Raw genomic sequence first — 16,831 nt, forward strand, 5'->3', positions numbered from 1 at the left:
GGCCAATCTCTGTATCGGACATCATCGTCGTTTGTGATGAGACCACTGTTGCAAATGTTATAATGTGGTTGGAACTGGACCTGGCAGAGCAGGCGTGGTTTAGTAGGGTGAACAAGAGTGGGCTGAGCATGCTGTCCCGGTGCTCACTGTGATGGTGCTGGATGTTTTGCCTCCAATTCTGACTGACTGTGGCCTGCAAGTGAGAAAGTCCAGTATCCAGTTGCAGAGAGGTGTGTTGAAACCCAGTGTATCCATCTTTCTTATCAGCTGTTGTGGAATTGAATGCAGAGCTGAAGTCAATGAAGAGCATTCTGATATGTGTGTTCTTTTTTGTCAAGGTGTGTAAGTGCCATGTGCAGAGTAGTGGATGCATCATCATCAGTGGACCTGTTGGCTTGATAAGCATATCGGTGGGGGTCCAGGGTGGGGGGCTTTGTAATCTGTGATGTCCTATATTCCCTTCCACAGATGCCTTGTGTCTCTACTATCAGTAAAGTTGTTGTTAATCTTCCTAGAGTACTGTTGTTTCCCTCTCTTCAGAGATGCCTCATCATCCGCTCTTCACCCTCTGAGGTCTAAGGGCATTTTTAGAAATCTTCTTGAATTCACCTTTTAAGGGTGTTTGCATATAACTGATCCCCGTGTGTTTCATATCAAAATGTTCAGAACAAACTCAGCTTTCTGTAGTGTGACACCCAAAATTGTTCCAGAGCAATGGCTCTTGGCCCTGAAGCGGAAATATTTCTCTAATCTCTAGTGAAAACATACATACATACACCCAACTGTTTTGGTGCTTGAAATGAGTTTACAAAAGTCTAGGGTTCACAAAAGTAGCGAACTATATGGATAAAATAGTAAATAAATTACAATTTTCGAATATCACTTTTTGAGTAGGAGTGTAGTCAAACATAGCTTGGACTCGCCGGTGTGTCTTTTGTCCTCAGAGGGTTGGCCTACACACCTTGTGTGGTTCTGTATCTTGCACGGTTGTGACGACAAAATCTGTCCACAAGGGCACCTGGGTAGCTCACCTGGTTAAGCGTGCGCCCAATGTACAGAAGCTTAGTCCTTGCCTTAGCAACCTGCGGCCCATTGCTGCATGTCATTCCTCCTTTCTATCACCTTTCATATCTTCAGCTGTCCTATCAAATAAAGGCCTAAAATGCCTCCCAATAAAAATCCGGCTGCAGACATAAACACCTGACAAAGTACTCAAAACTGTCTCTGTGGTAGTTCCATTGCCATGATGACACACACACACACACACACACACACACACAGTGAAAACAATAGCATCGTGGCTGAGGAAAATAGCCATCATTTAGGCTATGTGTCTATGTGAGCAGGCTTGCATTTCTAAAAGCAGTAGGTCACTGTAGTCCAGGTGAACTGAGGACAGGTAGGTTACAATTTAACAGGTGATGTACACAGTGTATTCAAAGCACTTGGACCTTTATTCCTGGAATGCTCGAGTCTAACAATCCAACAACAAAATGTGTGTTGTCTTTGTATATGCCTATTACAACAGTTTTAATATTCGTTAGCCATTATAATACTTATATTCCATTATAATGATTCCAGGTCTTATTCAGTAATCATAAACACAACTCTGATACAAATCTGTGCTAACAAGTGTGTCAGAAGCTGTGATGGTTTCCAAAGGACACAATGTTGAATGGTATGCGTGAAAGGGGATGGCATTATGCTTGCAAATAGTTATTTTTCCATTCAATGCTATTTATCGCTACAACACTTTTCTCTCTTATTGAACACGAAGAGATCACACACCAGACTCTCAGCAGTAGTCTGCGTTCTGCAGACTGACTGATTATGGCGTGTGTGTGTGTGTGTGTGTGTGTGTGTGTGTGTGTGTGTGTGTGTGTGTGTGTGTGTGTGTGTGTGTGCTGATAACATCCCGGCAGACTGGCCTCTAGCCAGCCATGGGCAAGCTCAACCTGCCGTTTGATGTCGGGGGTTGGCTCCAGGCAGACCAACCATTGTGTCCCAAACAATGAACCCCAGACCCACTGAACTATAAACATGTCCCTTTGGGGGCGTTTTCCTCAGATTCTTTGCAGGAGACACCCAAAGTCAGGAAACCTGACCTGGATTTTCCAAATTTAGTAACTCTAAAGCCCCAAATACTGCTGACTTGGCATCCAAGATCGCCTGTGTCCTTCTCTAATAAGGTAAAATTGCACTTGGAATGTTGACTGACGCTCAAGTCTGGGGTGGAGTTCTTGCCACATCTTGTAATTCAGGAAAGTTGGATAAATTCTATATCAAGAATGAAAGAACATTGCCTTATCTAAATATGTTTTTGTAGAATTGATTGTGGTATGGGAATGTCTACCCCATTCTAATAAATAAACTCCTTATTCATGGCAGTTACGGATTTGTGTACCGTTGCATAACTTTAATAAAATCATGATGACACAGTTATGTTAGTTTTTGAGACCCTCTTTTTTTATCTGAATGACTTAGCCTCTATTGCATATGTTCGCATGCATCTGCCCTTCTGAAGTGTCCTTGAACCTGAGCATCAAACTCACTCACAAAGATCAGAATCCTACAGAATGCCAGTCATTATGTCAGTTATTTCCCCTGCAGTACCCCATGTCCACCAGCTGTGGTCGCTGCTGAGTTTCCCTGCAGTAGCCCCAGTCCACCAGCTGTAGGCGCTGCTGAGTTTCCTCAGTGAGCAGCGCATGCGCATGCGCATGCAGAGTGTGTGTGAGGCCTTCCGGTTTCTCTCTGGCAGATCAGCTGATTCTGATGCTGCTGTCAGGAGACCTCACCAACTGTATTGAATGGAAACTATGACAATTATCAAGCCATAGAAACGTTATTAACAGCTATATTTTTCACTGCTAACGGCCACATTGTTGTATTCAGAGGTGAGTGAAATTGTTAAACAATAGCAATAACCTGCCTTATTGTGAGAAAAGCTAAGCGGCTAACTGTAGCTAATCCCTGCTGAATGCTGCCCGACCTTATCCATTTATTTTCGGGTTGTATGCAATACAGTACTGTACAATTACTTTGTGTGGCTGTGTAACGTAAGGGAATGAAAATACATAACGACAGCATTGGCAGAAAACGTAACTTGAGCCTGTAATGGACTTAAACACTGAATGAACAGCTGTTGCTAATGTAGCATGGTGTCTTTAGCTTGCTTGCTTGTGGGAAACAGCATGGGTAAACAGTGTCAGGACACTTCATGACAACAGCTTTCTGGAGCTAAAATGTAGCTAAAGACAGGAGGTAACGTTATGTCAACACAACAACGGTACTGTAGCCAAATCAGTGCTGTTGATAAAGAGACATACTCAGTGCTTCTTAGTGTTGTATTAACGGTTGAGCTGTATTATGTAACACAGCACGCATGAGTCTAAATTCACTTTGCCTCTCAGTTTTCTCTAGCTGTAACCATGACAGAGTTTTGGTTGATCTCTGCACCGGGAGAGAAGACCTGCCAGCAAACATGGGACATGATGATGGCAGCCACCACACTTACCAACAACCTCTCCACCAACCATAAGTTCAGCATCCCAGACCTCAAGGTTAGCATGGCTTTATGGGCTTCTCTGCTTGTCACAATCCCATACTTTTTCTCCCATACTGAAGTACACAGCCATTACTTTGCGGTAATCAATCTATCGACTCAAATCCATTGGTCAAATGTGGACATCATTTTCTTTCTTGCACGATTCATAGTTATCTGTCATCTATTTTTTCTTTTTAAAGTAAGGGGGGGGGGGTTACATGTGGAAGTAGGCCAATATCAAAATCACTCACCTTATATATATAAATATCCACTGTCAAGAATAAGCTGATTGCGTATATGGGAAGCAGTCTTTACACAGATCCGTTGCCTGCATGTTGAAGAGTTGGTTTGGTGAAGTTTTTGTCCACAGAGCAGCCCAGCTCGTCTGGTTCGGTTCCTCTCTGTGCTGAAGGTGAAGTAACCCTGCTGACCTGGCAGCCACACGGCCCTGTTCTCCTGGAATTGTTAGCAATGCATGAGTGACTCTGGACAGAGAGGCGCCATCATAAGCACATAGGGCCCCCTGGATGTCACTGTAGTTGGACTGAACCTCAGATGTCACTGTTAAAACACAACCCTGCTGACCCCACTTTAAAACGACACAAATCTCAGGACTGATGACCAGGCCCAAATGGAATCTGCAGATTTTTTTTTCACAGCTTTCAGCGGTGATCCAGAATGGAAATCTGCGGAATTTAGCGGACTGTATTTATGCTTGTGGTGGAGATGTGTTAACATTCTGAGTTTATTATTATATATTTTTAAATCGGCGGAAAATTCTGCGTCCACATATTTTGTGTGGCTCTGCTGATGATTCAAAAGTCATAATGTGCTGATTTTTTTCATTTTTGTGTTCCAAAACAGGTGGGAACACTAGATGTCTTGGTTGGGCTGTCGGATGAACTGGCCAAATTAGACTCCTTTGTCGAAAGGTATGCTGTCTGTGGTATTCTAACTTGGAATGAACATTGCTATTCTCTGAGGAATTAATGTTTTACTGATTACATTTTTATTTATTAGGGCTCTTATAATGATGTTTAACACTGTTTTAAAGGGCATGGGAAAAAATCTCCTAACCTGTGCAGCACTCCTGACTCTGAATTAGCTGCTTTACCATTCCCTAATCCCTTCTCTTACCTTGTAACACTGAGGAATTTCTCAGGGGCCTGAGGCTAGCGGGCCTCGCAGTCTAAACTTGGCAATTTACAGTTGGGTGACACACCAGCAGCTTTCTGCAGTCATATTTATACCCAATGACTTATGTGCTGCAAGTATGTTTGAGTGTAATTTAGGTTGCTTTTACACTTACCTCGTTTGGTCCGTTTAAAACAAACCCTGGAGCGTTTGGTCGTGTTTAGAGGGTTTGGTGAGTTTGACAAAGTGCCGTGTGAAAGCAAACCAAATGAAAAATGCAACAATGTTGCAACTTCACCCCCGAATCGCACCGAGTCCACCGAACTATAGGTGTGAAAGCAACCTTACAGTCTTTTGGAAATATTGACATCCAAAACTCCAAATCTCACACAATGCTGCCTGAGTTCTGCTTTGCCTCTTTGTTTTCATTGAAGTTTTCCATTGGATTATTTTATTTGGGTTATTTTGTTGTCTTTTGCCATTATATGAACAATAAATAAATGTCTTACAGTTAGACAAAAATGAAAACCTAAGTGGCAGATGTACGTTCTTGGGAACTCTTCAGGCATGAGGTGTGACTTGGCTCTCAGTTTTGTCCCTGGCTTCACTTCTGTAGACCCCGTTCGGCTTTGATGTGCTGCGAAACAGTTTGGTTAAAAAACCCTGAACTCTGCAAGTCTGCCATATTATAAATTGCCTTGACAGGAAATGACCTTAACAGGAGTATGTGAAAGGCTTTGATGTGCGTGTACGTTTGTGTTAAATTTGGGGTGTGAGGTCGGGGTGGTTGTGTGAGCATGTGCAGGGTGGCTTTGTGCATGCAGTTTGTGTTGGCGTGGCGTGTTTTGATGTCTCCTGGCTGTTCACAGTGTGGTGAAGAAGGTGGCTCAGTACATGGCTGACGTGCTGGAAGACAGTCGAGACAAAGTACAGGAGAATCTGCTGGCCAACGGAGGTACAGCGATGGTTGCAACACTGTGTCCAGATACATTTAGTACCAAAAAAAAGCTGTGGAATAATGCAAATTAAGATCAACTGGCCAGTAATGATACAAACAAACTTAAATTTAAAGCAACATTATGTAGTGTTGGTATTTGTTGTGATTTAGCGCCCCCTACAGTTTCAATGTGTAATTCCCTTTTACACTGCCTGTCATAAATATGGATAGCTGTATACATTGCCTTTAAGGTGAAATAGTTATGCAATGTTGCTTTAAGTCTCAACTGATGTTCTAAATATTTTTTTAAATCCTAAGAAAATGCCAACTGACAACTATCTGATTGATCAGATCTGAAATCACTATAATAAAATCGTAACTTTACCCAACTCTGTCTTTCTATAATCTCATAATAAGCGGATAATAAGCTGACAGGTCTCTGTTGTTCTTTTTTCCAGTTGATCTTGTCACCTATATCACAAGATTTCAATGGGACATGGCAAAATATCCCATCAAACAGTCCCTTAAAAACATAGCTGAAATCATCTCAAAGGTAGGTCTCTCAGTTAGTTATGAAAAGGGGATTCAGCGTGTATGTTTTACAGATATTTCTGTAAATTGTCTGTATTTATTTTAGCCTAACGGTCAGTGGTAGAGCTATAATTCCATCCAGCCTTTGTACACCTACAGTATGTTACTCTACGGTGCTCTGTGTAGAGGTGTGCCTTTAGAGGGCATGCTACTCTGTATTTTAATTGTCAGTTATAAATAATTTCAACCATGTTTTTAATCTTTTACAGCAAGTAACTCAGATAGACAATGACTTGAAGACTAGAGCATCAGCTTATAACAACCTGAAGGGAAACCTGCAGAACCTAGAAAGGAAAAATGCGTAAGTAATCCACACACATAACATTCGATAAAAGAAATCTGGGTTTCAATCAACCAATTTGCCCAAAATGAACTTGGATGCATGGATGTGATACACAAGGGTTAAGCTAAATATATTAAAGCTGTAGCGGTTGCAAAAAAACGCCAGAATTTGAAGTAGCATGGGGAATGCATGCACAGAACAGCCAATAGGAACGCTCTCTATATCTGTCACGGGCAATGTATGCACAGAACAGCCAATAGGAAGTCTCTCTCTCTCTCTCTCCCTCTCCCTCTCCTCTCTCTCTCTCTCTCTCTCTCTCTCTCTCTCTCTCTCTCTCTCTCACTCTCTCTCAAATGACGTCCCTGAAGTGATCCCGTGATTGACCAAAGTCTCCCGTCACAGGCTAGATTTCCCTGAAGATCCATTTTCAAAGAAAAAAGAAAATTCCCACATTCCCTCTGTGTTGGGAATATTTTTTCTTTGAAAATGATGTCTAGTTTTCTCTCAGAGTACTTGATGTACATTACGCAGAAAGATCTGAATGGAATTTTTGCCCAATGATTAAAAAAAAAAGTGCCCACCACAATGCCATACTTTATCTTCATGGATCACTGACCATGTGTCCATGACTGTGTCAGCGTGGTCTGAAAAGTGACTCTGAAATGCTTTGTCAACCCTGGGCACCTGCTCTGTTATGTCCATGTTACGTTATCACCGTTATGTGCCACCAGAGGGAGCCTGCTGACCAGGAGCCTGGCTGACATAGTCAAGAAGGAAGACTTTGTACTTGACTCAGAGTACCTCATCACTCTGTTGGTAGTTGTACCAAAGTGAGTATTATTTCTCTGGTATAGCAGTAAGTATTGCAAGCACGTCTGAATGCAAATGATTGAATTAGAATCCTGTGGCAGCATAATTCAGGAGAAACGGTCAATTAGATGCTATCTTAATATCTCCACCACTTCCTTTGTTGTTTCAGGATCGCATACAATGACTGGCATAAAATGTATGAAACACTGGCTGAGATGGTTGTGCCACGATCCTCACAGTAAGTCATGTCATCATGTCAAATAAATGAGATAAAAACATTTTGTCAGAGAAACACTGTTTTTGCATTTTTAGTGGGTGATTTGTTTCACATGATTGCATCTGTATTTGTTTTTTTTCTTCAAATGGTCTTATGAGTGTTTATATACCCAGTAATCCACCGTTCGTAGTGAACATCATTACAGCGGTATAAGAAGTACCTCTCTCTTTTTCTTGCAGTCTGCTATTTGAAGACAATGACAGTGGACTGTTCAGTGTCACTCTTTTTATGAAAGCCATCGATGACTTCAAACACAAAGCCAGAGAGAACAAGTAAGAGTGGTTAGCTAATAGCTATAGCATGCTATTATTGCCCTGGACTGTATGAATCACAAGAAAGAGGTGTGAAATTTGAAATGGAAAGTATTTTTTTTAAATGGAGGGAGGGTGTTCGAGAGGGATGGGGCTGCAACACTAAAGGCTCTGTCTCCTAAGGGACAGAGTCTGGTGTGGCCGAATGGAGAGCAGACAAGCATCTGAGGACCTCAGGTTTCGGGGTGGGGTGTATGGATGGAGGAGGTTGGAGAGGTACTGTGGGGCCAGGGCAGGGATGGATTTGTAGGTGAGAAGGAGGATTTTATATGTGATGCAGGACTTAATTTGGAGCCAGTGGAGGAGGGTTGGGGTGATGTACTGTCAGGTCTCGGTGTGGGTGAGGACCCTGGCAGCAGAGTTTTGGACATACTGGAGCCTGTCTAGGGTTTTGCTGGGGACCCCAGACAGGACTCCATTGCAGTAGTCCGAACGGGAGGTTATGAAGGCATGAATGAGGGTTTCTGCCACCGAGTCAGAGAGTGATGGCCGGAGTCTGGAGATGTTTTTAAGATGAAAAAAAAAAGGCTGATTTGATGTGAGTATGGAAAGGGAGGGTGGAGTCCAGGATTACACCAAGGTTGCGGTCCTCAGAGGATGGGCAGATGGTGCGTTATGTCATTATCTTTATAGAAACATAAATATTCATGATCAAATGAAGCTGATTCCTGCTCTTTACGTCTTATTTCTAGGTTCACAGTGAGAGACTTCCGGTACAATGAAGAGGAGATGAAGGCAGACAAAGAGGAGATGACACGGCTCTCCACAGATAAGAAGAAGCAGTTTGTAAGTGATGGAACTGGAAGGAATTTTCAATTTTCAATTTGCAAATACTGTCAATGTAAGTAGTGGATGTGTAATTTTCTCTTTGAGATTTGTTAGCAATGTGTGGCTGCTAAAACTTGCTCATCGATACAGTTTCACGCTCAGGCCTCTTTCTGATCTTTTCAAGGAACCACAAAGTGGTTTGCCATGCCGTAGCCCCTTATCTATGACACAAATTGTGCATTTGTTTCATTATTGTCAAGCATACTTTATGTTTTTCTGAGCACCCATTGGATTCATTTAAGTACATTATGTAAATAAACGTAAAGCGATTTAAATCCTGCCCGAGATAGGTAATCCATTTAGTCACAACAACAACATTTTAACTTTTTTTGTCATATGGTGTTGTGGTTCAATGGGGTTTTTCTAAATGGTAAATTACCGATTGCTCCTAATAACTGAGAATTAATAGTTTAAAGCTGAAAATGAAAATGTTTACATTAGGATAATATACATTTGGCATTTTACAAAAGTTGTTTTTTTGTAATGTTTTTAATCTGACTATTATTTTTCTCCACTGTGCCATGTATAAAAAAAAAATGGAGTGGTTACTTTATTTTTTTCCAAACCGTCAATCAAAGAGTCTGAATCCGTTGGAAATCTTGGCGCTGTGCAGCCAGCAGCAGTCAGAAAACTGACCACACATAAATCCACCACAATAAAAAAAAAACGTTTTCAGTGGTTTCGCATAATATGGACTTCTTGAGGACAGAAAGACCTGTCTGCCAAATTTGGGTTTATTAAGAAACTTTTACATAAGATATTTTATCTTGTTGATTGCAAATTCATTCTTCTCCTGTTTGGGCGAGATTGTAAGACTGCCACATCCAATATGGCTACGTTCAATTTGGATCTTTTGCTCAGATCAGATTGTTTTTGTTTTGGCTGTTCACATGACCTTTTAAAATGTTGCCTATATCAGATTCCAGTGTGAACTGTTTGCGGTTTCGAACAGACCCGCACGCGCAAAAGAACAATGACATCAGACACAGCACGCTGTTGCGTTAAAGTTAGGGAGGTTATGGAGGAAGTCAGCATTTTCGCTTTTATTTCAAAATGTTTGTGTAATGGCAGCCATAACATTAATGAGCAGGTGCTGAGGAGGAGAAGAATGAAGAGAAAGAGAGCCAAATTGGCTATTTTGGCCTTTTGCAGGGTTATGGCTGCCAATTCACGACAGGCTATTTTTTTCAAAAACTGAGCAGTTACGGTATGATCCTTGTAGTTTTGAGTGAATTGAAGTATCTCCCCATACACTAATTAGGTCTAACACCTCCCTTTCCCTCCATTGACTTGCTCCACACTACTTCTGAAGAAGTCTGACCTGGTCACTTGACCCCCCCCAAAACATCAGATTTGGGCCACTTTTGCCTGCAAGATATAACCCTAATCTGCATCTGTTCTCTGCAGGGCCCACTTGTCCGATGGCTGAAGGTGAACTTCAGCGAAGCCTTCATCACATGGATTCACATCAAAGCACTAAGGGTTTTTGTGGAATCTGTTTTAAGGTACTGCTATCAGAAATACAGTCTTAAAATCACCCACAAACTTATAAACTGAAGTGTGATATGACAGGGCATGCTTCCTTTTCATTGGCAGCAGTTAAAAAAAGAAAGAAAGAAAAAGAACAATTGGTCAGCAGCGTGTTTATGTGATGTGTTCCTCCAGATATGGGCTGCCGGTGAACTTTCAGGCTATGCTCCTGCAGCCAAGCAAGAAGACGGTAAAGAAGCTGAGGGAGGTGCTCAATGATCTGTACAAACATCTGGACAGCAGTGCTGCATCTATCATTGATGTGAGTACTTTGGTAATATTGCGTAAATGTTCTTACCACTGTATGTACTTCCTTGGGCTGCACGATATGAGGAAAATATGCGATATAAGCAATTTAACGTTGTTGAATATCGCAAAAACAGATACTATTTACTCAGTTCTGCCTTTCTGATGCTTTCCGTACTCTGCTAAAATACGACCAGTTGTTTGTTGAATTTGAAACAAATGAAATAATTTCCGACGTTATTTTATTAAACTAATTGAACATTGAATTGAAGATAGTGTTGTGGGCGGAACATTAAAGGTGCAGTAGGTAAGACTTATTAAAACTACCTTTCTGTCATATTTGCTGAAACTGACCCTATGTTCCAGTAGAACTACATGAAGCAGGTCATGAAAAAAATAAATCCAGCTCCTCTGGCACCACCTACAGCCTGTAGTGGGATTTGCAAAAATCCACAGCTCCCTGTTCAGATGGACCAATCAGGGCCAGGGGGGTATCTAACTGCATGTCAGTCACTGCTCATGCACACACATTAATTCTCCCTTGTGGGGGGAGGGGCTTAGGAGACCGTTTTTTTTAGCAGAAAGGGGGGAGGGACTGAGAAGTTGTCGATGTTCAAATCTTTTGGCTAACTCCTGGATCTTCCCAATCCTACCTACAGCACCTTTACAGTCCAACTCAGTGGGGAGTGAAAGCGAAGCAGAGGGACAGACAGAGAGCTGTAGCCAAACCAAAGTAGAACACTTTTTAATAATTAACTTGATCAGTTATCAGGCAAATAAAATGCAGATACAGATAATCTACAAACTGCCAAAAAACGGCCTGATAATCAGCCAGGGCCGACAATCGGTCTATCCCTGGTAAAGTGATGTTAGTTTTCTGAACTCACCAGAATGTTCTAGCTGTTCTATTATTTGCCTTTATCCACTTAGTCATTATATTCACATTATTGATGATTATTTATTTAAATCTAATTGTGAAGATATTTTGTTAAAGCTCCAATAGTCAACCCAACGATAACGTCACAATAACGACATTGAGGTATTTGGTCAAGAATATCGTGGTATCTGATTTTTATTTTTAATCATATCGCCCAGCTCCACTCATGCATGGGTTTCTTTTCTTAGTATTGGAAACAGCTGCTTACTCACTAACTCACTTTCTTTTTCTTTTTTCAGTCTGCGATGGACATCCCAGGCCTAAACCTGAGCCAGCAGGAGTATTATCCTTACGTCTACTACAAGATCGATTGCAACCTGTTGGACTTTAAAGTTTAACACTTGACCTGTTTTGTATTTATGTTGAGTGTTGATTTAGTCTTTCCTGGTACAAACCTCCCGTCCCCCCCCCGTCCCCCCCATCCCTGCTGTCTGTCTGTCACCTCTCCCTATCAGCTGCTTGAATGAAAACGCTGCATGTTCTTTCATCGTGGTGAAAGGGCTCATCAGCAAACTTCTACTACTTTTATAACTAAGGGACAAAAAAGATTTTTAATTATTGTATTGGTTTTTTTACAGTTTATTTTTCTTCTCAAGCTACACAGATTTCTTTTTGATTTTTTTTTTTTTTTAGCTTTTCTGATGTGAAATGGACAAATAAATCATGTTGGAAATATTGTAAATTTACTGCGTCATTCTACAAGTGCTGGTGTGTTTTGATAGCTACATCTTCTGTATCGGTGTTCACAGATTTCTGCTAAAATATGGGCAGTGTTATCACTGTACCCATGGCAACCAGTTCTGGTGCGTTTCTGAGATTGTGGGCTCACCCTTGCAGACACTGCGTAACAAAGATGTCATATGAGTGTGTGCTATTGTCTCATGTGTATATTTGCTGTCAAATAAGATATGTCTGAGTATGTGTAAGTCATTGGTTGAATAAATAGGATTGATGAATAAATCATATCAAACGGGTGAATTGATTAGAAAATGACCACTGTATGTATATAACTCCATCTCAGATTTTATTTTGATTGAACAGAATACTTTGTGAAGATGTTATATGTTGATGTGCATGTGAGGGAAATAAAACAGACGTGTGTGTGTGTGTGTGTGGGTGTGGGTGTGTGTGTGGGTGGGTGTGTGGGTGGGTGGTAAAGACAGAGATCCTCTGTGAAGCCTTGTGATGACTTATGATCATATGCAGAGCCACAGGCAGTTTTTAAGGACCGTTCCTTTGTAAGCAGAAATCATTTGGATTCCACATAGCTACCAGACAAATACTTCAGTTTGAACCTGGAGGGAAATAGGAGATACCAGCAGCAGAGGGCACCAGACAGGCACTTTAGATGAGATGATATTTGAACGTGTTGGAAGTGTTTTGGTGCATAGCCTACTGTTATTAACAGGGTACCTTCTGGGTTTTTTTTCAACCTGGACCCTATGTTTTTGTGTCTAAGTGATGAGGAACAACAATCTGGGATTTTGGTCCGGTATTTAGCGAGATCGCTGCAGTCGGTAGTCAGCGAAACAAGCTACAATGTAAGTTAACGGGGCAATTGTGCGGCTTCAATTTACGTCCACGAAAGTGCTTGTTTTTCCACTGACAGGATCAGATTGTTGGTCTAAGTGTCTGACAACTTCACGGAAAGGAGCTCAACCTTTCTGTTAAAGAGTGAGATCCTTTTAAAAAAAATAACATCTGTGAAATTGCATTGGCTAAAGCCACCAGTCTCCATGTAAATAAACAGTAATTTTATCATCGTAAAATACACTTCATACAAAGTCGACAAACACCAAATATTGTTATATACTATGAAAAGCCGTTTTGGTTAGACTTTCCACTTTAACGTATCAAAAGTACACTTATTTTTGCCTATTTACCAGGGACCTTTGCTCAGGTTGGAGATGGGTCACGTCAACAATCTCAAAATACCGATGCTAATCTAGCACATTTTGTGCACGCATACTCTGTCCTAATTGGAGGACTAATCGGTATTAGATTAGGGCTTCTTGATATCTGAACATTTACAAAAGAGATTAAGTAGTTTGAACACATTAACAAGACAAATAAGAAACGAACCACAATAAAACAAATGAAGAAATTAAATGATTAAGTGTGTAGTTTCTGTCGCCCCCATGAGGAATTCTAAAGAATGACAACAGAACTGTCATGCATCCACATGATAAATGCCTTCCTTGATCGCGCTACCACCCTCCTCCTCCACGCAGTTGCTAGAAACCAAGGAGGACACGGAGGATTAAAAAAACATGATGGACTTTACAATATTAAATATTAATTTACAATAAGAGAATAAGTTACAGATGCATCGTTGCATTTCAAGTGTTGCATACGGTAACTTAGCCTACTTTGGATGTCTTGTGAGCTAAACTCTCATCTCATCACTCTCACTGTGTCACCAGCCAAAGCATTTGGAGATTGTTGTAGCAACCAACGTAATAATAACTTATATTAATATAGCACATTTCATGAAACCCAAGGACGCTTTACACAAGTAGAAGGCGACAAGGGAAAAGAACATAGTAGGCCAACACTGACACGGACTAAAAGGAATAACACGTCCGTGTTAAATGGAAGGGGGACCTAATTTAATGTCAGCTACCGACGTACATCCACATCGCACAATCTAAAGTTATTTTATGAATCAAATAGACATATTATATACCTGAGGGACAAGTCTGGGACATTTTTGAATCATTTTCAATCCTGTACTTGTTTCCATCTGTTGATAGCCCAACTGAGTGTGATTTGCGTTATCGCCTGTGGTCTTTTACTTTCCCTTTTAGCTTTTAGTTGTTCTTCGTTTAGTTTCCTTTTTTTCTGTGATGCCCCACTATCAGCCATAACTACTAAAATACAATTAAAATACTATTAGGCCTACATAAAGAAATCTCCTGCTACCTTTAACCTGGCTGGATACTCAACACAGGCTTTTCCGGTGGAACGCCAAAATCTGTGACCCATCAGAATGTGTGCTCTGTAGCGGCTGCTACCTACTTTCTGCCGTAAATCATTTTGTGACTTTGCGGGAAAGATCGTACCCGGGCAGAGGCATTGATGAAAACGACATAAAAATAGCGTTCTTTTCACTTTTAGTCTTGTAAGATATTACAGGTCATTTATGATCATCAGATGGATCATTACACCGTTTCAGAAACATTTAAACGTTACATCTAGTCAATTTAATAAACAGTACCTGTCACTATGTTACTTATAACAAGCAATGAATAAACTGCATCAATGTTGCTATGTAACAATGGACAAAGAAAAATGAAAACAATGTACAAAAAATATGCAAATGATTTAAATAAAAGCTTATATATACTGTAGACAGCAGATTCCACAACGTAGCAGTATCCTGTAATACTCATGCTCCCTATGAGTCCCGCTACCTCAGACCCTCTGTGCATTGTTTATATCCTGTTATAGTTCTACCGTCAAGTTAGGGGATTTTATGACATGACCCCAAATTCTCTGTGTGCCAATCAGTTTGTGATAATTTGATTAAACACTTATATATTTAGGAATATGCATCATCTAAGCAGCAAATGCTCCCTAACCCTGGGATGCTGGGGCCCAGCCTGGTTGGTAATCCAACTTTGACTCCAATAAAAACCTGCTTGAATCAAGTGTAACCTCACACCAGGGCCTGCAATGGTTTTGCCTCCTTCTTCACGGAAAGATTTCCGAAAATTAGGCAAGCAGTCAGTGCCTTCATATCAGGTACAGGATATGTACCAATTCAAATGCTATGACACACAATTTTGTGCGAGCAACCATAAAAACCTGCTGCCTTGATATTCTGCCAACAGGTTTTTTAGCCTTAGAACTTCTACAGATTGGAAACATGACTCTTGTTTCAGGACTCTTCACACAACCCAAAGGCTGCATTTGACATGCATACTTTGAACATTTGTACATATTACTAAACTGACTGGAAAACTGGGTTGGACTTACTGGCACAGTAGGCTACTAAACCGGTTTGAATACTACTTAAAGAACAGTAACTAATGACATATGACATTCTGGGGCCTCTTCTGCTGCTTCCACTGGCTCAGGTTATGGAAAGCAACAACAAAGTTACCATAAGTACATTAACATAACCATCATCACTATGGTCCAATACACTGGCTTCCTGTCTGTCAAAGGATTGATTTCCAAATAATACTGTTGTTTTATAAAGCACTATGTAAAGCAGTTTGAGTTGCCGTGTTGCTTAAATGTGCTAAATAAAAAATAAAGCTGAATTGCCACACTGAATTTGAAAAAGAAAGCAGTAAAGATTATCTTGCATCAATGCCTGACCAGTCTAATAATCAATCCATCTCTCAAAGCCAGGAAATAGATGCAGGGACATTCGCTGTGTGTGTGTGTGTGTGTGTGTGTGTGTGTGTGTGTGTGTGTGTGTGTGTGTGTGTGCGTGTGCGTGTGCGAGAGAAAGATAGAGAAATAAATAGAGAATTGTATACATGATCGTTTTTATTCTTTTTATTTTATGATTATGGGACATGCACAGTATTTGTTTATTATCTGCAATTACTGTCCTTGTCGTTGTTTGTTTGAATGTTTGTTCCTATGCTTTGGCAACACAATTGTATTGATTTTGTCATGCCAATAAAGCAAATTGAATTTGAAATTGAAAAAAAAATGAACTTGAAGAGAGAGAGAGAGAGAGAGAGATGGGATAAATGAGAATTTATTAGAAATATTCTCAGGGTCCAAAGGAAAACACCCATGCAAGGCAGAATTGGCTTTAAATGTACAAAAAAGATCATTAACATTCTGGCTACATCTGAAATCCAGCGCAGAAAATACCATAAAGCTTCAAGCAATCAAAACCCAAGAGGTCAGCCCTGACACCAGCCCCCTCTGTCAGCTGGTTCTGAAGTTAACTAAGACACTAACCTAGGGGGGTCAAACTCATTTTCACTAAGGGCCAAACTGGAAAAAGAGAATCACACCCAGGGCCAGAAATGTAGAGTTTATTGACGTGCTTTTGTTACTGCATGTCACTTTTTTAAAAACATTTTGGTAGGTTTTTTCCGCATTTGTGTTGTTTTTGTTTCGACTTTTTTGTGGCTTTCTCAGACATTTGTCACCTTTTTGTAAAGTTGTTGCTTTTTCTGACATTTTTTTACACTTTTTGTCACATTTTTGTTGACATGAAGCCCTACAAAAGTAATCAAAACAGTTCCTTAGCCATCATAGAATTTAGCAACCTTGAACAACCTGAATATGAAAACTCTCTGCTTCTGGGGGAATTTCTGAGTCTCAGAGTCGGCAAATCTGCCATATTCTGCTTTGAATGTCAGGTAATTGCAGTTTAAAAAACACTTTCCTGTGTTTTTGGTTTGGCGCACAACTAGGTAATTGATTGTG

The 16,831-nt window shown here is 40.7% G+C and overlaps 1 protein-coding gene across 1 annotated transcript; it reads left to right on the plus strand.

Annotated features, from left to right (window-relative positions):
- The first annotated feature begins 2,717 nt into the window (after positions 1–2,717).
- On the plus strand, positions 2,718–12,396 carry LOC114557066 (V-type proton ATPase subunit C 1-A). The gene is made up of 13 exons (XM_028580337.1): positions 2,718–2,897; positions 3,414–3,563; positions 4,412–4,479; positions 5,551–5,636; positions 6,077–6,171; positions 6,419–6,510; positions 7,224–7,322; positions 7,472–7,540; positions 7,759–7,851; positions 8,583–8,676; positions 10,126–10,223; positions 10,384–10,510; positions 11,671–12,396. Exons 2-13 carry the CDS (start codon positions 3,432–3,434, stop codon positions 11,767–11,769), a joined length of 1,152 nt encoding a protein of 383 aa, XP_028436138.1. The 5' UTR covers positions 2,718–2,897; positions 3,414–3,431; the 3' UTR covers positions 11,770–12,396.
- Positions 12,397–16,831: the final 4,435 nt, after the last annotated feature.

Source organism: Perca flavescens, chromosome 6 (genome assembly GCF_004354835.1).
Source record: "Perca flavescens isolate YP-PL-M2 chromosome 6, PFLA_1.0, whole genome shotgun sequence".
Taxonomy (NCBI): Eukaryota; Metazoa; Chordata; class Actinopteri; order Perciformes; family Percidae; genus Perca; species Perca flavescens.

What these genes read in the sequence shown, in the direction of transcription:
- LOC114557066 (XM_028580337.1), top strand. Translation starts at nt 3,432, where the DNA reads ATGACAGAGTTTTGGTTGATCTCTGCACCGGGAGAGAAGACCTGCCAG. An exon ending in GAATCTGCTGGCCAACGGAG is followed by an intron (nt 5,637 to 6,076) that starts GTACAGCGATGG and finishes TCTTTTTTCCAG; the next exon opens with TTGATCTTGTCACCTATATC. An exon ending in TTTGTGGAATCTGTTTTAAG is followed by an intron (nt 10,224 to 10,383) that starts GTACTGCTATCA and finishes GTGTTCCTCCAG; the next exon opens with ATATGGGCTGCCGGTGAACT.